The 22,955-nt window shown below is 55.7% G+C and overlaps 2 protein-coding genes across 14 annotated transcripts in view; one reads left to right on the plus strand and one right to left on the minus strand.

Moving 5' to 3' along the window:
* The window catches only part of OLFM1 (olfactomedin 1), a 43,630-nt gene extending 21,225 nt beyond the window's left edge, over positions 1 to 22,405 (plus strand). For 2 of the 3 annotated variants that reach the window (XM_078350737.1, XM_035262263.3), the window contains exons 4-6: positions 1,608 to 1,827; positions 9,984 to 10,090; positions 20,741 to 22,405. In XM_078350737.1, the coding sequence (XP_078206863.1) occupies positions 1,608 to 1,827; positions 9,984 to 10,090; positions 20,741 to 21,415 (1,002 nt within the window). In that variant the 3' untranslated portion in view covers positions 21,416 to 22,405. Of the gene's footprint in view, positions 1 to 1,102; positions 1,429 to 1,607; positions 1,828 to 9,983; positions 10,091 to 20,740 lie in introns of those variants that run through there. The other variant, XM_078350740.1, reaches the window with a different exon arrangement.
* LOC118145468 (uncharacterized) lies at positions 1,101 to 20,335 on the minus strand. 11 transcript variants are annotated; one of them, XR_004730581.3, is made up of 4 exons: positions 9,071 to 20,335; positions 3,971 to 8,974; positions 3,626 to 3,689; positions 1,101 to 3,419 (listed from the first exon to the last, which is right to left on the minus strand). XR_004730581.3 is itself a non-coding variant. In XM_078350768.1 (3 exons), exons 2-3 carry the CDS (start codon positions 9,478 to 9,480, stop codon positions 8,359 to 8,361), a joined length of 1,026 nt encoding a protein of 341 aa, XP_078206894.1. In that variant the 5' UTR covers positions 9,481 to 14,967; positions 20,267 to 20,335; the 3' UTR covers positions 1,101 to 8,358. The 11 variants fall into 11 exon arrangements, 6 of the variants coding, with proteins under 6 accessions (XP_078206894.1, XP_078206886.1, XP_078206883.1 ...); XR_004730577.3 differs by having other exon boundaries at positions 1,101 to 7,160; positions 7,648 to 8,974; XR_004730567.3 differs by having other exon boundaries at positions 1,101 to 6,641; positions 7,004 to 8,974.
* Positions 22,406 to 22,955: the final 550 nt, after the last annotated feature.

The following is a 22,955-nucleotide window of genomic DNA, read 5'->3' on the forward strand; positions in this document are numbered from 1 at the left end:
GGGCAGGGACACCATGAGTCCACAGCTGCTTCAGGTAAATCGAATTAGGCGAGGATTAGCTTAATTGATGAGAGCCATTTTGGAGCAGGAATGTCTCAGGGCAGTTTTTCACATCTGACCTATTCTAGCCAGGAGAAGGCATGCCATAGATGCAGGAGAGAGACACCAACCTCCTTTTCACCTGGCGGGAAGTGTTCTGCTTCTCCTGGTGACTCTGGACATGAAAACTGGCGTTTGTGTGACCTAAAATCATATATACAGATGTGCAGCCAGCTAGAGCTCTGCCCACAGTTGACTCCATCTCAGTAAGACTCGATGGAAACATGATATGCCACCTTAATTAAGGTATACATGCATTTTAATTAGAAACCCGGCCCAGATGTAAATGAACAGGCGGAATTCACGGCCTCGCCGGCTGGAAACTGCCCACACACTCTGTCTCTGTCTTCCCGTCCTTTTTGTGCTAATGTTTTCCCTTGATGTGACCCTGCATGAGGCAAGAACTCATTCTCGTTTAAAAACAATACATTAAATAGATGAAATGGCAAGCTAATGAAGTTATAAATCTGTATCCTAAATAAAATAGTAGTGGGCCTGATCCCATTGAGGTGAAATGAGCCATGGCACTCGTCAGAGGCAGGTGGACATTTTGTCCTTGCATCTGGCTGGTCACCGTGAACTACTCTGGAGAGAGAGAGATGTTGACCTGTCTGACCAAAACACATTTATGTCTCAGATGGCATTCCCTTCTCCATGGCCACAGACTACTTCAGAGCGGGGTGTCTTCAGCAGCTTGGAGTTAGCTCGTCCTGGCAAATGTTGTTGACACACGCATCTCTCTGAGTTTCCAATTTTGGGGCGCTGTGGCTCTGGGGGAAGAAAAGCGCTTGCCTTGACTGTGCTAAACTGCATTTAAAAAATTCCAACAGAAACTGTGATGAGGGAATCTCAGTAACTCTTACAGCAGTTTGCTTTGACTGGCTTGAGTGTGACAGTGGGATTTCTCCAAGTGACCGTGTGCATACGTGTTTCCTAATGGTTGTCTGTCTCAGGCAGGCTAGTGAGCTAGTTCTTCAACGGTATTTCATTTTCTTACTTGCAGGGCTAACTTAAAAGAGTTTTTTCAATGCTGCAGTGACTGAAGAGGCAGTCCACTCCTATGTAACCATGAAAGAGAGCCAGAGAGCCTTTTGCACCATGCATTTTTACTATCATTTTCCAACACTTAGCACCATTTCACTAAGGAACCTTGAATACAACCAGGATCCTCCTTTGCATGCGACTGTAGCTGCATTTCATGAATAGTTTGAACCCTTGTCAATGCGTTTTTTGAAAAAGAAAGAAAAAAAAAACTTCGTGTATGTGACTCAAAGCATGTAACCTTAAGATGTTGCATTCTAAACTGACAATAAAGACCTTTCCCAAATATGTTGGTGTTCTGAGGACTGTTTAATACGCTCTTCTAACTCATTTGGACCAGAATAAATAAGCCTGTAAATAAAGTGGGAACATACACACTTTCCCTCACCTAGGGAGAAGCCAGGCCAAGGCAGGGTGTGAGAGTTCTTGCATGCATCGCACTGAACCAGCTTATTTTAACCTTGCAGGCAATAAAAGCGAAAATGGATGAACTTAGGCCTTTGATACCTGTGTTGGAAGAGTACAAGGCCGATGCCAAATTGGTATTGCAGTTTAAAGAGGAGGTCCAGAATCTGACGTCAGTGCTTAACGAGCTGCAAGAGGAAATTGGCGCCTATGACTACGATGAACTTCAGAGCAGAGTGTCCAATCTTGAAGAAAGGCTCCGTGCATGCATGCAAAAACTAGGTAGGCCCAGTACCCTGCGGGACGTGGCGCTGCATTGCCCACCTTCCGGCACACGCGCAGGCTTAGGGAGTGGTGCTGAAGTGGACAGCGCCAGCCTGGCTTCGCGAGGCTTTGGCTGCATTAGGGCTCCTGGCCAGGGCTACCTTGAGAGACAGCAGAGGAGGAGCGCAGGCCTAGGGCACCGTTCAGAGCCACGTCTCGTGCAGAGGCCACAGACCCCACTGAGCCGCACATCTGGAAAGAAATAGCATACCATCTGGCGGATCGTGTGTGTGTGTGTGTGTGTGTGTGTGTGTGTGTGTGTGTTTAAAACACCAGTTTAATAGGGATGGAAATACACATCTCAGATTCCTCTGGACTGAGAACGAGGCTGGTGGAGCTCCTGAAATATTGAATCATGCATAATTTGAATAATAAAGGGAACAAAATTTAATTGCATCACAGTAGAGCTGCCATTCACAGCACAGGAGGGAGCCCCCATACACACAGCCTGGAAGGGGAGGAGCCTCTGAGCGAATAAGCCCCTTCCTTGGTGTGTCTCCTAAGAAAGACCCCCAGTGTGGGATGACCTGTTTGGATTCTTATTTCCGACTGATTATCCATTCACCTTATCAACTTTCCAGTTAATTACTAGGAGAAATCTTAATACATGAGTCTCTGAGCCTACTTTTAAATAGCACATTTCAAATCCCAATTTCACTTTTAGTTTTTCTTAAGAAATATTAGCCGGCCCTCCTTACCAGCTGTTTTTTGATACCACAAAGGTAGTGGTTTTCATACTACCTACTTTTTGGGGTAACTCAGGGTGATTTCTGCCTGATGGAGTTTATCTCAGGCTTTATCCGATGTTCTTAACTTGGTTACCCTTTTATTTCTCCGCTCCCTTCCCCGCACCCACTCCTAGTGCCTTATTATAAACCTAAAACATCCAAAAAGAACACTTTTTAAAATCTCTGGTGGTGTTAGTCAGGTGAAACAATATTCAAGGGGAAAGGTAAGAACCAAACCCTTTTGTTTCCCAGATTTCACTTTAGGTGATTTTTAAATGCCGTTCTAGGTGTCCTCAGTGAATGCACAAAGCTTTAAGTTCCCCAGTTCCAAAGCAGAGACAGTGAGACATGCCAGAAGTGGTAGAACTGGTCTGTTTTGGTGTGTGCATGCTGGCTATGCCCCATGGCGGTCACTAACTGCATTCTTCAGCTCCGTGCTCCAAGGTGCCCAGCCCTGGTGTGACCATGGCTGGGTGACCTCAGATGGTCCCAGGAGTGGGGTTTAGGCCAGATGGCCTCTACCATGGCTTCCCAATTTGACTTTCTAGGACTGGGTGTGACCGCTTGGCTTTCTAGGCATTGGTGTGAGTGTTGATGCTGATAGAGCTGTACTACCGGTCATGGGGCGATGTGACTGTTTCCATTGGGTACTATCTTTGGGCTGCTACCCGTGGTGACACTGAGTGACCTCACGGTTGCTGCTCTCTCCAGGCCCTCCAGACGCTCCCGCTGAGGGGTCTCCCTTGGCCTCCGACGGACCCAGCGGCAGGGTCTTGTTGTTGTTGTTGTTACATATTTCTGCATGAGCAGCGTCTTTCCTCCCTGGTATAGACAGGGAACATCATGGAGAAATGCAGAGAAAACCTCCACATTTTCCAATGGAGGAATCAAGGGAGCAAAGTGGGGATTTGGAGTAAAAAGTTGCAAATGGTGAGAAGCCAAGGGCCTTTCCGAGAGACACCACCCCTCCCGGACGAGCTGGCCTTCCATCTGTGCCTGGCCTATTTTTAGTAGCTGGGTGAGTCTACCTTGCAGCTTATGGTCTTGGGTCTTGTGCAGGAGATCACATGGCTGCCCTTGGGTTGCTAACACCTTGATTTGGGAGGAAAGAGAGATGGTTAACAGGACTCCAGGGGCCCTCTTTTTCCCACCCTTGGAGTACAGCTGCCTGCTTTCACCTCTGCGTTGAATTCTTTCTTTGGAAGGTCTGTGACACATAGGCAGAGCTGCTGAATCAGAGCGTCTGCAGGTGGGGCCCTGGTATCTGCCTGTAGCCGGCACCGGCTAATCTTGACGCCACAGCGTTAGAGGAGGCAGCTTTGTAAGATAGTAAGCGCCACTCGATAGCTGTGTGACTCCCCCAAGGCATTTACCCTCACGAGTTTCAGCTGCCTCCTCATCTGTAAAATGGTGCAGGGAGTCCCTGGACGCTGGGGTAATTCATGGAATGATAATTCGTGGCAGTCATTCAGATCCTGAGCTCAGCACTGGGCCCGGCAGAGGAGGTACTGGTAGGCAGGTAGCTAGATAGATAGAGAGGTGATGACAGCTGGCTGATAACTGGATAGGTAGATAGATAAATGACTGATCGATTGATTGATAGACACACAGATAGAAAGATTTAGCAGCTGCTGATCTTCCTCCTCCCTCTCCAGGCTTCCGTTCAAGCTCAGTAACTTAAGCACCAAATTAATATCCTGCAGCTGCTTAATTTAGCTTGATTTTAGCCTTGCAAATAGGCACCCATCTCAGGATGGTCCTGGCAGCCTGTTTCCTTACTGGGAGGTTGCCGAGGAGACCGGCCTTCTGCACGGTGGAGCCAGCACACACTGCTGGCTGTCCCGGGTGGGCAGGGCTTCTGAGAGACATGGCATCCAGCAGTGGGCACGTCCCAGGTGGGCAGGGCTTCTGAGAGACATGGCATCCAGCAGTGGGCAGTTTCCTCCCCTGTCCTGGACCCTGTGGTTTCTTGGTGTGCCTGCTGCACCTGGCACTGTGAGGCCTGACTGCAGTGAATAGGGTCCAGGCTCCCTTCCTGGGGAAAGGCTGGGGGAGAGGCTTTCCCAAAGTCTTCCTGATCGGTTCTCTCCTTGCTGCTCCCTTCCTCTAGTCACTGTTGCTGTGATAATTCCTGACCCCAGAACTTATTCAGAAACACAGAAAACAAGGACTGGGGCTCCGTCAGCTTTCTGTTTCCGATTCTTTTAATGCATTACATTAATGCGTTATATGATTTTCCCAATGGCCCAGCTGGAAACTTGAATCTGAACCTCTCCTCTCAGGCATCCTCTGGAAGGGAGGCAGTTTTTCACTTCCCCTGGAGCAAGACTTGTTGCCAGGTAAGGGGAGAGGCAGAGTTGCCCATGCCCCTGGCTTTATCCTCTGGGTGTGGGGCTCCCTGTCCAGGGGAGCCTGCAGAGTCGGACGCCCTAGCAGCAAAGCTGAGCAAAGCCAGAAGCGCGAGGGTCCATGCAGGGTGTCACTCTACCCATAGACCCCTCGGGCCGTGTCCTGTGCCTATTGCTCTCAGGCCTCTGTGGTCCTCTCTATAAATAAGGGGGGCAGCTGATTTTAAGTGCTCCTCCCAGATATACCATTCTGGAAGTCTGCTGCTAAAGCCTTCTTTTGTTTCTTTTTTTTCCCCCTCAAAGGGTGAGAAGGAAGCCCTCAGACACCCATAAGCACAGACAGCCTGGGCTTTAGGGTCAATCGGGGTCTCTTTGTTCCGTTGAACACAGCTTATCAAAGCCCATCAGCTCTGGCTTCAGATTCCCCTGACAGCAGCCGGGAGCTGGGCCTACCTGGGCATCTAGGTTGACGCAAGTCCAGCTGCAGGCCCCTGTCCCAGCTCAGCTCATGGTCAGGACATAGCGCTTGGCTCTGGCATCATACCCTATACTCTGTCCTGGGGGAGGTGAATCTGAAGCCTACCACTTGTTCCCTGACCCTGAGATGTAAGAAAGGGTCAGCCAGGCAGAGAGAGCAGTTGTCTTCCCCTGCCCTGGGCCCTGAATGGAGCTAGACAGCCACTGTCGCCAGCACACATGGTGCGTTCAAAGATGGAGAGTTAAGCCCTTGCCAGTGGATTCTGAAGGAAAACCCGCTAGAATGACGGGGAGGAAGTAAGCCGAAATCTAAAGTGTGGTCAAAAGCCCGGACTGAGTGGAGTCCAGGCGACCAGGGCCCCTCCCAGGAAATTCTCCAGATGACAGGCCCTGAGAGTCTCCTGGAGGCCCGCCCTTCCCTGCTGTGAGAGGAGGAGGGTCTGCCGTGACCCTTTTCTCAGTGGCCGTCCCACCCCAGGCCCTGGGTCTGATCTCGAGACCTGGCGGGGATGCTGCATGGTCCACAACTTCCTTCATCTGCATCTTGGACATTGGTTTGTCCAGGTTCCCAGCTTTGCAGACGTGGTTAGGACATGGTGCTTGGTTTCCAGCTTGTCTTCCTGGATTGCAGGCGATAAAAGCTGGGACCAAGGAGGATAGGCTGAGAGGACGGGCGGCAGGCCAGGAACCCGGTCAGCCTGCTTCAGGCACTCAGCCTCATGGCCGGGGTCTCCAGGTTGCCTGAAAACCCTCCGTCTCCGACCTGAGGTCCTTGGTAGGCTTCTCCCTGAGCCTGTTCTGAGATCGTTCAGGCTGCTGCTCAGAAGTGGCTTCCTTCTGGGAATAGCAAGAGGCAGATTGTCTCATCCGCAGGGGCATCGGCTTGTCCAGGCTCCCAGCCTATAACAGCGCCCTGCCTTCTGAGCCCATCCAGGGCCCTCAGGGTCCAGTCCCTCCAGCTGAGCATGCTGGCCCTCCCTGCCCAGGCCTTCCTGGGAGATGGAGCCCATTCAGGCCATTTTCTGAGCCTCCAGTGGCACAGGAAGCCTGGTCAGCCCTCTCCTGCCTCTCCCTTCTTCTCCCCTCCTTGTGAGTGCATCCTAAGTGCTCGTGACTAGAGAGGGGCGCTTTCCTGGACTGGATGTGCCAAGATTCCGCTGAGGCTCTGCCATGGGCTTTTTTAGATTCTGTCAGTTCCTGAGGTCTTGGCAGAAGCGATCTGGATGGAGAACCAAAAATAACTCCCTGACTCAAGGAGGGCAGGTGGCCTCCAGCCCCAGGGGCCCTGGGAGCTGTGCCTGCAGCCAGCAGTTGGAAGAGCTGGGTGCAGATCCAGCCCCGCCCCTCCCTGACCTCACTAAGCCAGGATTTTAAGGCTCATTTCAAGGGGTCACTTTTGCCTTTAAAAGAGGGAGCTGGAGAGGGTGATACTCAGCCCTGAGCCAGTGTGAGAGGGAGGAGGGAGCCCCGGCCCAGGCAGGGTGAACCTGGGGCAGAGCCATCCCCTGGAGAGCAGACCTTCGAGGTCCAGGGTGGGCGGGATGAAGTGGGACAGGTGAAGACCATGTGACCTGTACTCACCTTTTCTGCACGTCCTTAGTCTGAAGCTCTATGATGCCTCCTGACCTGTGTGGGGCACTGACTCTGTGGCAGGTGCTGTCCCGGAAGCTCTCTGGTGGTCCCTGCCCTAATTCTCACAGCAGCCTTCCAAGGGGGCACTGTTGTTATTACCCCATCTCTAGATAAGGAGAGGGAGAACAGAGCATCCCCCAGGGAAGAGTCACCCTCCCCCGGCCAACTATTCCTGCCACTGAGGTGCAGAGTGAAGCCTTAGACTTAGGAGGCTTTTCTGAGCAATGAGCGATTCATTCATTCATTCATTCATTCATTCATTCTGTACAAATCCCCAGGCTGTTTTGGGGGAAACAGGGTGAGTACAGGAAACTTCTTCCCTTGGGCAGTAAGACACAGACATTCCTTGGCAGCCCCAGGAGATGTATGGTGGGAGGGTGGCTCTGGCTCCACGAAGGCCAGGCAGGCCAGGCAGGGTGGAGTGAAGGAGGGACACATCTTTAAGGCAGAGGCATCAGTGGGGCAAGCCATTGAAGATGGGTGGGGAGGCGGGGCTGGGGCTGGCATGCAGGTGGAGGGACAGCTGGAACAAAGCTGCGTGGGCCAGCAGGGCAGGGCTCGGGCAAGGTGGCGGAGCGGAGCCTGGTGCTGACCTGCCATCTCTGGCCTCTGCCAGCTGCCTGCGAGATGGAGGGCAGACACCTGGTCTCCCGGTAGGTCATCCAGCCAGGAGCAGCCTGCTGCGGATATGGGACTGGGCATTCGAGTGCGTCAGCGTCACAGAAAACCCCGTGTTGACTGAGGAGGGTGAAGTGGTCAGAGCCTGAGCGACAGCCCAGCGTGGGGCCACCACCCGTCTAGCCTTCTCCTTCAGGACAACTATCAGAACCACGGTGTGGGGAGCCCTCACGGGGCATTCCCAGGGCCACAACGCTGTCTTAGGAGACAGCAGGGAGGGCTGGAGAGGGGCTGTGAAGGGCTTCTTCCGGCGCCCAGTGCTGAGGGAGCTACTGTCTCCCGCAAAGCCCAGGGATCCGAAGCAGCCAGAGGGTGAGAGGTGAGCCCAGCCACGGCTCCCGCCTCCACCTCCTGCTCCTCCAGGCACAGGAGCCTTCGTGAAACTGCCCTGAGCCCCCCATCCCCACCCCCGATTTGCACAGGGGTAAAAAGCTGGGCCGGGTCTCCTGGCCGGGGAGCCTCTCGTGAGACTTCCCAGAGCCCCCATCTCATTCCTGTAGACGCAGGTCAGCCATGGCCATCTCCTCTCCATCCCTTTTCTCTGCCTCTTCTCCTCCCACAGATGGGGAGCATGGTCCTGGCCCAGAGCCTGTGTGGACCGTGACTGAGCAGACCCTGGCAGCCTCTCACCCAGCCCCACTGCCGGGAAGCCTCCCCCCATGAGGGGACAGTGTAGACATGGGAAAGCTCATAGTTCCTCCTGAAAGTGGGGACGGGGGAATAAACATGGAGGAGGAGGGGAGGCAGAGGGCTGTGACATTGCTTTCCCCAGGCTGCCAGGCCTTGGAGCAGTGCAGCCTGACTCGATGGGAATTTGGGGGCAAACCCAGTCTTATTCTGTGGGCAGTGGGGTCTTCATCCCTCAGAAAGCCTCTGTTGCCCGAATGCACACTCTCCTGCAAACCCACAAAAGCAGAGATGCCTCCACACCATGTGAGGCTGGAGGGTTCATCTTTCTGGTCTTGTGTGATGCCACTAGCAGGCACATTCGCCACTTCAGCATGGGAGAGACTGGGAGGTCTCATCCGAGACCTGCGCTGAGCATGGGAGTGGCTGGGCCTCGTCCTCCTGGGGGCCAGCCTGGAGCCTGCCCCGCCCTGCTTGCCTATGGGATTATCCTGGCAGAGCCGAGGTCCAGGCACACTCACCCACAGTCTTCCCCACACACGTGGATGGCCTCTGAATTCTGCGGACCACCATGTACATGTGCCCATGTAACTCCACCGAGGGTGCCACGCAGACCTAGGAAGTCACCGGCAGGCTTGGCTGGGAAGGACAGGGTGCAGGGCCTTGTGATGGAGGGGCCCTTCCTCTGCCCTCCGCAAGGAAGCCACCTACTTCCCATCCAGGGTCTCTGTTAGAATGAGGAGCATTTGGCCCTTCAGAGGGTGTCCGAGGCGCGTGCATTCTGGAAGAGCTGCGTGGCCGTGCAGACATGCCAGGTTCCGGGTAGGGGGAGTTCCAAAGCAGTGGGTGTGCAAGCCGCCCTGAGCCCAGGGGGGTGTAGGGGGCTCCAGCCTCAGCCCGAATGACCGGGTGGCCCGGGTGTGTCCCTCGTCACCTCCACAGCCTTCTGTGAGGCAGGAGGTGAGGGCTGTTGAGGTCACATCCAGGGTCCCATCCACCCTGGTACTCGGAATCCCGGCACTCCATTCGGGGCTCCTCCCACAGACAGAAGCACCTGGCCCTCGCCGTGGGAAGGTGGCGATGGCCTTGGTCCTGGTCAGTTCTGGGGCAACTGGTGGCATTGCTGCTCTGTCGTGGGACAGGGCCTGCCTGGGTGGAGTGTCTCACGCTAGGTCTAACTGCCCCAAACAGGCTGGGCTGTGCCAGGGTATGACCTCTAATGCCCTTGGGGGTGGAGCTGCTGTTAGTCCTATTTCTAAGAGGAGAAAACTGAGTCTTAGCAAAGCTGATCCCCTCTCCTAGAGGTGCTGCTCTGGCACCCCCACCCCCAGGCCATGGGTCCAGCAGGCTCTCTGAGGAGGGGTGAAGCCCAGGAGGGCGGCTGCCTGCCCGCCCATGGCTCTTTCCTGCCATCCTGGCCACAGCTGCTCTGTTTTGGGGAGGAGGTGGCTTCTCCAAGGCTAGGGGTATAGTCTGTGAAAACAAGGGTGTGAGCAGCTTTCCATAGCACCCCAGACCCAGAGGGCAAGAGGAGGAAGGTGTGCTCTGGGCGGTCGAGGTCTGGGTGGCCACTGCTGGCCAGGGCCCCTGCCCTCCCTCTCCTGACCTGCGTGCTCTTTTCCAGCTTGCGGGAAGTTGACGGGCATCAGTGATCCCGTGACAGTCAAGACCTCCGGCTCGAGGTTTGGATCCTGGATGACAGACCCTCTTGCCCCCGAAGGCGATAACCGGGTGAGTGTCCCCTTATCCCACAGGGGGTCATTTGGTCAAGGGCACGCTCGGATACCTGGTGGGCCCTGGGCATGGGTACCAGCCACGCCCACCCTCCAGGGTCTGTGGACTGGGCAGCTTGGTGCCTGGGGGTGTTTGTTCCCAGAAGACTTTTGGGAGGCACCCAGGGCTCTGTGCAGATCCAGAGCCGTAGATCATGGACTGGAGAGTGACCTGAGGATGATGGTAGTCCATGATTTGGTCGCTGATCCCTTCAAGGCCCCCTCCCTGGCTCCAGTGGGCTGGACTGGTGCCCCGAGTCCGTTTCTCTGGAGCTGAAACCCAGCCCTGACTTTTCTGGTCCTTGCATCTGCTTCAGGAAGAGAATCCATTAGGCCTTTCTTGTTTTAATGACGTCTCATTTGTATTTCATTTGCCATTCCTTTCATGGCTGATAGAGACTCATGTTCCTTTTGATTTAGGAAAGAGGCCATGTTCTTTTTTCCCAGGCTTTTCCCCCCTGGGTGAAACCTCAGAAGAGAGAGAAACAAGCACCATATTTGCCTTTATCTGGGGGGTTGGGTTTTACTGTTCGACCCCCTTTGAACAATGGGAAGGTGAGGGTGGCTGCCCAGCCCCACTCGGCCCCAGGACCCCAGACCCGGCCGTGGACACTGGCAGCATGGGTGTACCTCCTCCCTCCAAAGTGAGCACCCTCTAAAGGCTCCCGCTGGAGGAGGGAAGCTGTCTGGGCTTTGCTGTCCCTTGGTGATCTGCTAACCCACCTCTGGCTGCCAGAATGGGCAGCCCCGTGGTTAGGGGCGTGGCTCACCCAGCCTCCTTTTCTTCAGAGGTTGGCAGGACGCTTAGAAAATAAACACTTAAAAACAAACAACCCAGCTCTGCCCTGGGCTGACTGAGAAAGGGCCTTTGAAATGTGATGTGAGATCCTCTAGGCTTTATCTGGAGCGGGTTTGATGGAAGGGATGCACCCAGCTCTCCCCCCACGGATTTCTGATCTCTTTGCCTCCCTCCTTCACCATTTCCACCATTTCGACACAATCTCATATTTAAAACATGGGGGGCACTGCCTCTGGCACACTCCCTCCTTCTAGGAAGACAGGTGGGGAGGGGCAAGGCCTGGCAGGCTGGAGCCTGGTGCATTTGTCTTGATCCCCCGGCCTCCCATGGGAGGGAGCTTCCCACTTTCACCACTGCTGAGCAGCCCCCATCCCCACCTGGAGGGGCTGGCCTGACTGCAGAGCTGGGACACTACTGGGGTTGGGTGCTTGTAGGGGAGAAGATTTGTCTGTCCTATTTTCTGAATCGTGACAGCTGATGCTTGGAAGTTTTCTAACATTATAATTGTCTGTGAAGGCTCTGACCACTCTTTTAGTCCATACCCCACCTGGAAAACCCCACTTACGTTGAGTTAGGAACTTGCTCTTGCTACAGATGTTAGTGATAATGATCCGAATGCAGACGTGCAAACCAGGTGATGCCAGCAGGCACTTAGAAAGCAGGGCTGGGTGCCATGGCTCACACCTGTAATCCCAGCACGTAGAAAGCAGGGCCGGGCGTGCTGGCTCACATCTGTAATCCCAGCTTTGGGAGGCTGAAGTAACTGGATCACCTGAGGTCAGGAGTTCGACACCAGCCTGGCCAACATGATGAAACCCTGTCTCTACTAAAAATACCAAAGTTAGCCAGGTATGGTGGTAGATGCCGGTAATCCCAGCTACTCAGGAGGCTGAGGCATGAGAATCACTTAAACCCGGGAGGCAGAGGTTGCAGTGAGTCGAGATCACACCACTGCACTCCAGCCTGGGTGGCAAAACGAGACTCCGTTTCAAAAAACAAAACAAAAGAAAGCAAGCAGGTCCCGTGCGCAGGCGCTGACCGAAGTACTCTCTCTTCATGCATTAACTCCCTTAATAGAAGGATGGGGCCTTAGTGCAGCCACCTGCATGCCCTTCCTGGCTTGTCCTCCCTGGAACCCTCCAGTGGCATGGTCATCAGCATCTCAGTGTCAATGACAAGACAGTTTTCTCAGCCCCAGGAGCAGAAGGGTCTCAGGAGTGTGGAGTGCCTGTCTGCAGCACACACACTCCAGGCTGAGTCCCCTTTTACCACCCTCCCCCTTCAAGTGCCCTTCCCACCTGCCTGAAGTCTGGGCCACCCCACTGTGCAGAGCAGGAACACCACCCCACAAACCCACGCTGTCCACGCTGAGATCTGTGAGCAGGAAGCAGTCGCCTGGCTGCTGCAGTGGCCCCCTCCAGGACGGGAGTGCTCTGTCTGTGTCTAACGCTGTAGGTATGTGCCTCTTGGCCTCTGTCATAGAGAGCCTAGTCAAGTTTTCATTTTCTGGGTACCAAGGATCTGGGGCTCCCGGAAGCCCTGGCTGTTTGCTTTGCACAGCGCAGCGAGGGTGTGGGTTTGCAAAGCTGTCATGGTGCTGATGGATGCTTTCGATAATTAGACATCTATTTTCTGCTTCATGACTAAATCGCCCTCCAGGAAAAGAGGCTCTGGTGGCGGGTAGAGTGTGGGGAGAAGCAGCCCCGGGAGGAGGGAGCCTGGCAGGGAAGTAGGGACAATGAGTGCTGGGGCTGGCAGAGGAGCCTCCAGGGGACTGCTCAGGGCACGCTCGGCCATGACCATTCCCAGCCACACGCTCCGCACAGCCTCCAGCTCCCAGTGTGCTAAGTGACATGTCCCCAGTTCCCGCCATTGATCTAGGCCAGCCGTGGTTGGTTTGTTTTGATATTTTCTGATCCTCATTCAGTTTTGATCACACACACAGGAGACCAATAACTCGATTCAAAAAAAGAAAACGAAATTGATGTCGGCTTCAGCACAGGCTACCATGGAGGGCGTTGTAAGATGGGTGTGGCCAAGGGCGGGGAGGAAGTGCAGTGGGACCCCCTCGTAGAGAGCCCAGCTCAGGGGGACCTGCAGAATCTCACAGCAGGGACAGTCCTGAGCCAGCCTACAGGGTCTTGCTAAGCTGTCAGAACAAGTTTAGCTTGGGATACCTTTGCATCAGACCTTTCTCCATTTATTAAGCACCAACTGTGTGCCTGGCCTGTGCTGAGCACTGAGAACTCCCCCCACCCCACCCCCGTGCTTCTCAGCACAGAGCCCTGCATGCGCCTCCCAGGGCACCAGACACCACAGCCCTCTTTGCCCCTCCTTTCCTTCCCACCTGGCCTGTCCCATCGCCTCAGTGTTGGAGGAGGGAAGGGCTGGGTGGAGGTTGGCCAGCTCTCCACCTGAGGCATGAATGCCCTGCCAGGCTGTGTCCCCGCCCGCTGGGAGGCCATGTGAGTTCTGGGACCCCTTTCCCATCTCAGAGGCTCCTGGCCTGCTCTGACCATCGCTGCCTTCCAGAGCCTGATATCGGCCCTCTTTCTTTCTGGCCTGCTTCCTGTAAAGTCTCAGGTCAGCTCACATCAGACACCAGACACCAGAAAGGGAGAAAGGGGGCCGCGCTGCTCCCGCCACCCCAGGAAGTTCATGTTGGAAGGGTCGATGTAATCAGGAGAACACTGTCATTTTACAAACAGCAGTGAACTCAGCTGAGCGTGTCACGGTCCTTTCCCAACATCTCAACAGCGTCAAGGCCGTCGAGATATTTTACAAGGACCTGACGACATCTTTTTTCCAGAAAGTGGAAATATCCAAAATGCACAGAACCGTATAGGTTCGGGCAGTGGTCAGCCCGCTGCTGGTGGTGCAGTAAACATGAACGTCTCTTCAAATCCTTTCTCAGTGCTGGGAGGGACGTTGCCAGGGTCAGGATTCATTGTCTGCTTCCCTTCAGCCTTCACTACCCTGGTGGAGCCCTGGCAGGAACTGCCAGCGTGCCCCCCGCCCTCCCTCCACTCACCCAGCTGCGGCTCCCACCTCCCTCCCTCCCTCCACCCATTCAGCTACAGCTCCCTTCCTGGCCTCTCGTACAGCGGCCAGGCTCCTTGATGTTAGCAATTCTGTCAGGAGGACATGTGACAGCTGCTCACCAAACCAAGGAGGAGTGCCAGTGTGGGCCCAAGTCCCTCCGCCACAACCCTTTAAATAGCATCTGTTTCCCACCCCTCGGGGGCTGCAGCAGAGGCGTTTGGGAAGGCGGTGCCAGATCCATGCCCACCACCCAGCTCTGCCCTGAACCGAGAGGCCCTCCTCACCGGGGAAGCCAATGCAAGTCATCAGGACAATCAGGAACATCCTCGGTAAACGGCACTGCCTGGGATGGAACACGGTCCAGAGATGGAGACGGCCAGGTTTTCTTACATGGGAAGCGGTGTTGGGCCTTGGTCCCCTGACAGCACGGTATTTACAAACGCATTGTGTGTTTGTATGAGAAGGAAGAACCCACCCGTTGCTTCATTTTATCTTTTCCAGCAAAGGCACCTCATGGGTGGGGAGGAGATTTGGGCAGGAACTTGGGGCCTTTCAGCCTGTGTCTTCAAATTAGAGTGAGGCTGTGCTTGGAGCAGGGTGGCCTCACTCACCGTCAGGCCGCAGGCTCTCGGGGACTGTAGCTCGTGGCCCATTGAATTAGAGAAGGATGATTGGTGTGCAGAGACCCCTATAACCTCCAGGAGGCCCGACTCCCACCCTGGCCCCCGCTCCTCCTAGACTGTGGGGTCGCCCTGGCTCCCTGCTCCTCCAAGACCATGGGGCTGGGCCAGTCTGACCTTTCCTGCCTGTGCTGAGGACAGAGGTGTTGCAGAGCCGTTGGGGATGTCAGATGTCACCAGCGAGCTCCTGCGTGGGGTCCCCGTGGGCGGCGTGGTTCAGAGCTGGGCGCAGAGGTTCCGAGTCACTGCACACTGGAGTCTGTGTCTCTCTGCTGCCCCTCCTGGCTCTGTGACTTCTGGGACATTCTTAACCTTCTGTTCCTCGGGGTCATGATCAGAAAGGGCACAGCTGCACAGGGGGCTCTCAGTACACTCGGTGGTGGCAGCACCAGTGGCTCTAATACACCAGGTTTCAGCCCATGGCACACAGAAGCCCGTCTAGCTGTGAGTAAAGAGCAGCTAGGGCAGGAGGGACACATGCTGGCCACTGGTCTGCCAAGAGGCCTCTGTGGACAGACAGCCCCTGGGGCCGCCCACCCTGCAAGACTCTCAGCTAGGAGAGGTGCCTACAGAAGAGTCTCCTATCTCTGCTGCCCAAGGTCCCTGTCCCCTCCAGGCTGCACTGGCTTCCTACTCCCAAAATGTTCTCCCCAGTCTCCCCTTCCTATGCCTGGGGGACTCCAAAATTCTTCCAGCAGATTTTTGCATGGAGCCACGGCCCCTCATGAGGTTAGGAGCTTTGAGAGGACAGGGCCTGTGTCCCCCACACCTGAAAAATGGGACAAGCATGGAGCAGGTTGGGGGAGCCGCTATCTCCATAGATGGAAGCCGCTTTATGGGGTGGGGGAGAGCAGCCTTGGGAACCTGGGTGGAAAGGAGCCGTGTCGGGGTCAGGGCAGGCTTTGGTTGTGTGGGACCTAGACCAGTGTGCACGCTTCCTAATGCACAGAGCAGGTGGCATCCAGTACAGCTGGCCACGCAACCCTGAGAGAGGCCTTCCTTCTCTCTGGGCCTCTCTGAATTGGGGATTTGGGCACGGGGTCCCTAAGCCTCTGTGATGCTGTGGAGGGAGGGTGTCATGGCCTGTCTTGCTGCATCCTGGGCTAGTCTGGAGACCAAGCCTCCTGTGGTCTGTTTTCGGATGGGCTGGCCCTACTGCCACATCCCCACAGGTGGTCTTACAGCCGCCTTCCTTTGGATGGTGCCTGGGCCTGGTGAGCCTCAGCAAGCTCGGAGGGCTGTGTCTAGCCCACCCAGAGCCACCAAGGCCACTGCAGTCCTGCGCTAAGGACAGAAATAATGATAGCTGACATTTATGGAACCACTGCAGGTGGCAGGTCCTCAGAGGGCCTATTTTACAGCAGAAGGAACTGAGGCACAGAGAAGGGTAGGAACTCCTGGGTCTCGCTGGAGGCTGGCGGTGGTGGCGCTTCGTGGTGCCACATTAACAGGAGTCCAGCCACGTGGACACCCATCCCTCTGTGGGATCCACAGAGTAGCAGTGCCTGGGAGGCCAGAAAGCTCCGGCAGGCCCGCAGTGTGCCCCGAGCCAAGTGGGGTGCTGGGTCACAGTAAGGTGGCGAGGCCTCCCCTCTGGGCTCACGATCAGGTGGGTGACATGTGCCCAATGCCCCAGCCACAGGGAGGATGGCACACGGGTGTGGAAGCCCAACAGGCCCCCAGGCCCTGTGGCTGCTGCAGGAGCTCCCACAGCCACAGTGCAGGTGACACCACAGGGGTCACTGTCACCCAGTGCTGAAGGCTGGAAGCCCCAGACCCGGGCGCCTGCAGAACCGCACTCTGAAGATGCCAGGGGAGGCCCCTCCTGCTCTCCTGTGGCTCCCAGTGTTCCATGGCTGTGGTCCCGTCATTCCAGTGCCTGCCTCCATCTTCACCTGGCTTCCTCCCCGTGTCTGTGTCCCCTCTTCTGCCTCTTCTAAGGACACTTGTCACTGGATTTAGGGTTCACCTTAACCCAGGATGAGCTCATCTTGAGATCCCTAATCCCATCTGCAAAGACCTTTTTCCCAAATAAGGTCCTATTTTCAGGACCTAGGATGTGGACCTGTCTTCTGGGGACCACTATTCAGTCGACTACAAGAGTGGACACCTGCCTGCCTGCGGGCACAGGGGCTGAGAAAATACCCCCCAAGGGGGTGAGTGTGGGCTGGGGCAGGGAGGGGGACCGGGTGGTGGGGTGGCTCCCGCAGGCACAGGGGCAAGAGAGGGAAGCTCTAGGACGGGAGGACAGGGCCAGGCAGGCTGGGGAGCAAGGGAGGTGCTGGCTGCGCAGGAAATTTTGGAGTTTGGGATCTGGAAGGGTGTGTGTAGGGGACTGGGTAAGGGGGACAGGCTGGACTGGCATTCTAGAAGGTTCACACAGGCCACACCAGAGCTGCAGGGGCCAGGAGGGAGCTGCCAGCACCACCGAGGAGTGAGGGGGCAGGAACCAGGCCCTGGACATGGGTTATTCCCATATTCGTGGGGAACAGCCTTCTTTGCACATGGCACAGTGTGGTCTCCCGGGGCTGATGTCATCCAGGCCCCCCACCCACCCCCACTCTAAGGCAGGAAAGATGAGACCAGGCAGGAGCAGCAAGCTTCTTCCTGCAAATGAGTCCACTCTATTTGGGACGATTTCCCCGCCGGAGCTGGACACACACAGAGCCTTTTCTTAAGACCGCTAGGGCCACAAAAGGTCAAGGGTGAATGTACTTCTTTGTAATTCAGCCCTGCTAGGAAAGAAATGTCCTGTAGTGTGGGTGCCACTGAAGTCTGCAGCCAGGGGTGCCATCTTCACCCACCTACAGGTTTACCACGCAGGCCTTCAAACCCATGTCCACGACTAGGTTGCCTCCATAGGGAGAGGAAGAAGGCCAGCCAAAGCGTCACCTGGCCAGGCCCCACTTGCCCAGCACGGGATGGGATTGCTTGCCCAAGGCCAGGCCTGGTGGGTGATGGGGGGGGCAGTGGGGGTGTGAAACAGGGTTTGCCCTGCAGGTCCCCCTGGGGACAGAAAGGATAAGTGGATGGAGGGAAACAGGCATTTACCTGGCGAGTTCATGGCGTGGACAGCAGCGCGTCAGCACTGGGGCTTTTCAGCCTCACCTACTGACCTCTGGGACCAGATCATGCCTCACTTCGGGGCGCTGTCAGTGCGTGGGGATGGGCAGCAGCACCCCTGACCTCTGTCCCTAGACACCAGCAGCACTTTCCTCCTGCAAACTGTTTCCAGGCATGGCCACTGCCCTCCAGGGCAGATCACCCCCGGCTGAGAACCCCAGGCCAGATCGGTGGTTTCAAGCTCAGAGTTTGGAGTCCCCTCCTGGCCCTGTCCACTGGAAAGTCACCAGACCTCCCTGGCCTCCATGTTCTCATCTAAAAATGGGGTGATCATGGCTCCCTGGGTGCACGGGCTCACGTGGCGATGGAAGGCAGGAGATGATGCCAGCTTCCATCACAGTGAATGCCTACACAGTGAGCAGGCATAGGCAGCCCGGCTTCACCCTTGGCCTTTTGCCTGGTGCCCTTGGGTCTTTTCAGAAAGAACGGATAGGTTCTGCCCGGAGGCGCAAGTGCTTAATCTCCCTAAAAGCCAGCATTGTATTTGGGGCCGCCTCCCCAGAGGAGAAACCAGCAGACATTGATGGGATTTGATCTGAGCCTTGGGACTTGGAGAAAGGGGAAGAAAAAGGCATTTCAGATGAGAAGGTAAGGGAATGAACTCAGGGGAGTCTCCTGTAAAGCACAAGGCTCCTTATCCCCAAGGCCTCTGGGGTTCTGTGTGCCTCTCTTGTGCATGGGTACCTTCCCGCTGGTAACTGGATCTCAGCCTTGAGGGAGTTTTATTCCACAGAAACTGACAAATGCTCAGAGCAGCCTCCCCTGAACCCCGCCCGGGCCCAAGCACTGTGTGCCAATTCTCCCTCCTGCCCCCATTTACATCTTCACAGTGTCCTGTGTCTGATTTGCTGGTGTACTGGGAGAAAAGATGATTTAAAAATCCTTAGCAACTTGATGCTGGCATCCCCCTGTTCTGCCCCCGGGAAGGAGGCTCTGGATCCAGGGTATCGGAGTGGGTCACCCCAGGTCCCCGAAGTCAAGGGCTCGCCTGTGGGGCTGATAAGTGAACACAGTCAAAGGTGCTCTACACGCTGAGATGGCAGGGGTGGTCCCCCTCCAGGCAGGTCAGGAGAGGACTCAGGGAAGAATGGCATTGGATGTGAGTTTCAGAAGCATTGAGCTCCCTGTCCGGGGAGATAGCCAAGCGAAGAGGGGGCAAGAGGACAGCTTCTCAGTGGTGTCATTAAGGAGTTTCAGCGCACAGCCCCGTTCCCTCCAATACCCCTCCCGGTTCTACTCTGTGACCTACATCATTGAGGTTTGGTCTGTGGAAGGCTAAGGATAATAGCTTCAAATGAGGCCCAGCTGAAAAAAAAAAATCTCATTAAAAACAAAAAGCGCATCTGCCTCTAAGTGTCTGAATGGATGTCTCGAGGAGAAGGTTATAATTTCTTTTAATTTTTAGCGCATGTGTAATGCCAAGCCTGAAAGCTCCCTCAGCCTCAGCCTCCCACAGCTTCAGAGCCCTCAATGGCTAAAGTGGCTGTCTCATTCCCAGGCAAATGCCTGCGGAGCAGCACCCGCCTGCCAGGCTCCCTCTGCCTCAGGCATTGCTCTCTAATTTGCTCCCACATTGGTTGAAATGACTAACGCATTTTGTGCAAAGTCCAGGCAGTTCTCAAGTCAACTGGCGTTGAAGCAATCATCAGAAATGCCTTCCTCTTTAACCCCAAACTTGTGCCTTACTGGGTCTGCTATATTGGTTGATTTCAACAACCAGAGCCTTCTTCAAAGCCTGCATTCTTTTTGGAGAGGCGCTTTCCCCTGGATTAGGGGTGACAATGAGTGATTACACTCACACAGCATCCCGAAATGCCAAGTTAATGACATTCCGCCCTGCAGACGGGATGACTCAATCCGTGCTGCCACAGCCTGGTGGGAGGAGAGGCCTCAAGCCTGGTGTCCTGTTGGTGTATGGGAGTTGGCCCTTCCCAGCGACCTTGAGAGCCAGTCTTTACTGCAGACAAGAGCTGCCCGGTGCTGTGAACCTTTGCTCTCAGCCAGGCGGCTGTGCCCCTTCGAAGGCCCCCTTCAGCTCTGGGTTCTGCAATGAAGGAGCTCCTTTCTTACACGTGTGTGTGACCCCCTCTACAGGCCAGGTCCCTGGCTGGGGGTATAGCAGGTAGCTGAACAGGCAGGTGCAGCAGCTGCCTCACAACCTGGTGGCATCCCAAGCAAGCAAAGGGCAGAGTTGGGGCAAATGGCATGGGGCAGCTGCAGCCCTGTGTATTCCCATCCCACCTTTCCACCAGATCCTGTCCTCAGGCTGGGCCGTCCTTTCTCTGACAGCAAAGTAGCTGCGTCTCCTTCTGAGGAGTGTGCTGGGTTTGGAGGGAACAGGCGGCACCCTTGGTCATGACTACTCTTTCCTGGCTCTTTCAGCTCCTTCTCCTGAGGCCCAGGGAATTCCAAGTTGTGGAACGGCTTCTTGCCCAAGGAGCCTGTCCTGCCCCACTTTGGAAATGCTCGCCGGGCGTTTGGACGCACTCACCGGGTCTGTGGACGCGCTCACTGGGTCTGTGATGCGCTCACTGGGCCTGTGGGCGCGCTCACTGGGCCTGTGGACGCGCTCGCTGGGCCTGTGGACGCGCTCGCTGGGCCTGTGACGCGCTCGCTGGGCCTGTGGACGCGCTAGCTGGGCCTGTGACGCGCTCGCTGGGTCTGTGGACGCGCCCGCTGGTTCTATGACGCGCCCGCTGGGTCTATGACGCGCCCGCTGGGTCTGTGGACACGCCCGCTGGGCCTGTGGACGCGCCCGCTGGACCTGTGACGCGCCCGCTGGGCCTGTGACGCGCTCGCTGGGCCTGTGACGCGCTCGCTGGGTTTGTGGATGCGCTCGCTGGGCCTGTGGACGCGCCCGCTGGGTCTGTGGACGCGCTCGCTGGGTCTGCGGCGCGCTCACTGCGTCTTTTGAAGTGCTCACTGCCTGTATCTGCGCTCACCACTGTGTCTGCCCTCTCTGCAGGTGTGGTACATGGATGGCTATCACAACAACCGCTTCGTGCGTGAGTACAAGTCCATGGTGGACTTCATGAACACAGACAATTTCACCTCGCACCGCCTCCCCCACCCCTGGTCAGGCACGGGGCAGGTGGTGTACAACGGGTCCATCTATTTTAACAAGTTCCAGAGCCACATCATCATCAGGTTCGACCTGAAGACAGAGACCATCCTCAAGACCCGCAGCCTGGACTATGCCGGCTACAACAACATGTACCACTACGCCTGGGGCGGCCACTCAGACATCGACCTCATGGTGGACGAGAGTGGGCTGTGGGCCGTGTACGCCACCAACCAGAATGCCGGCAACATCGTGGTCAGCAGACTGGACCCCGTGTCCCTGCAGACGCTGCAGACATGGAACACGAGCTACCCCAAGCGCAGCGCCGGGGAGGCGTTCATCATCTGCGGCACGCTGTATGTCACCAACGGCTACTCGGGGGGCACCAAGGTCCACTACGCCTATCAGACCAATGCCTCCACCTATGAGTACATCGACATCCCCTTCCAGAACAAATACTCCCACATCTCCATGCTGGACTACAACCCCAAGGACCGCGCGCTGTACGCCTGGAACAACGGCCACCAGATCCTCTACAACGTGACCCTCTTCCACGTCATCCGCTCCGATGAGTTGTAGCTCCCTCCGCCTGGAAGCCAGGGGCCCACGTCCTCACCGCGAGGAAACTCCTGTGAAACCGCTGCCAAAAAGATACCAATACTAACAAAACGAATTGTGAAAAATCATCAGCAGTGCGGATTCTGACGTCGAGGGATGGCATTACCTCTATGTTTCTCCCATTCGAGCCGGCGGGCCACAGACGTCGGTAGAAACTCCTGTATTTGCAGCTGGAACTGCAGCCCGCGGCGCCCCGGTCCTCTTCCCAGCCCCATCCCCCTCTGGTCAGACAACATATTTAAGAGGCAAGGCAGTGACTGTTGGCCAGTCCTCACCGGGAACAACCCACCGTTAGGATCGCATGGACCTTTCCTTAGATCGTGGTCAGCTCCGAGGGAAGCGGCGTCCGGGCTCTGTGGGAGCTCCGGGCCGCACCCAGCCGTAGGTTAGTGTCACTCACCTCCCATCGCAGTGCCGTTTCTTGACTGTGTTGCCGTGTCTTAGACTAACTGTGCTGCGACTCCACGTAGCTCCTGGACCGTGTCTAGTACATACTAAAGCGATGGTCAGAGTGTGTAGAGTGCATTTGCTGTGCCCACGTTGTTTGAAATTGCGTACCCCCTAGATAGATTGTGCAGCGTCCTTCTGTTAGTCCCTTGAGGTGGTGACTTCGTATGTTCAGTTTATGCAATGATTGTTGTAAATGCAATGCCGTAGTTTGGATTAATAAGTGGATGGTTTTGTTTCTAAAAAGAAAAAAAAAAATCAGTGTTCACCCTTATAGAGACATAGTCAAGTTCATGTTGATAATAATCAAAGGAATTACTCTCTTCTTGTTAAATTAGCTAAATCATGTAACCGAGGATAGGAAGGGCTCGCGTCGGGAAACTTTTGCCCGATGGGACGGGAAGGTCACACGGGCCACAGTGTGCAGAAAGTACATTTTTTAAGTAAAAAAGGAAGACTTTGTACTGTCAGTTACCTAAGGAACAATAAAAGCATTAGGACATGTGTTTGCTTCACTTGTCGTTTCTGTGGGATTTTAAAGTGACTGAGACTTGCAGGTCCTTGCAGACGCATTCCCGGGTTTGATCGACCCTTTCAGAAAGGGAAGCAAATCCTTTCTTTCGGAAGAGGCCACGGACATGTCCCTGCTGGATCTCCAACGTCCCATCCCCCAAACCTGGAGAAGCAGCTTAGAATCTGCCCCCAGCCCCTTAGGTGACTCTGGGGCACTACTCCAACTTGGGCCGTACACAGGGGACCCCACCCACACGCCATCTCCACCCTGCACTCCCTCCACAGTCACCGCTGGAGAAGCCTGGGGCGGCCCTGGTGTGGTGGGCAGAGACCCTGCTGAGGAAACATTCCCTCACTTAGGGCTACAGCAGACCCTGGAGGTGAGTGGTGCCCAGTCGGGGACCCATATCTCCCCAGGCCTTGGAGGCTGTGGCCAGGTGTGTGCGGCCCTTGGCCACCCTGAGCAGCCCAGGGTGTCACGTGGACTAGATTCTGGGAGCCTTGTGGAGCCCCTGCCACTCAGCAAGCCCTGAGTCTCTAC

Source organism: Callithrix jacchus, chromosome 1 (genome assembly GCF_049354715.1).
Source record: "Callithrix jacchus isolate 240 chromosome 1, calJac240_pri, whole genome shotgun sequence".
NCBI lineage: Eukaryota > Metazoa > Chordata > Mammalia > Primates > Cebidae > Callithrix > Callithrix jacchus.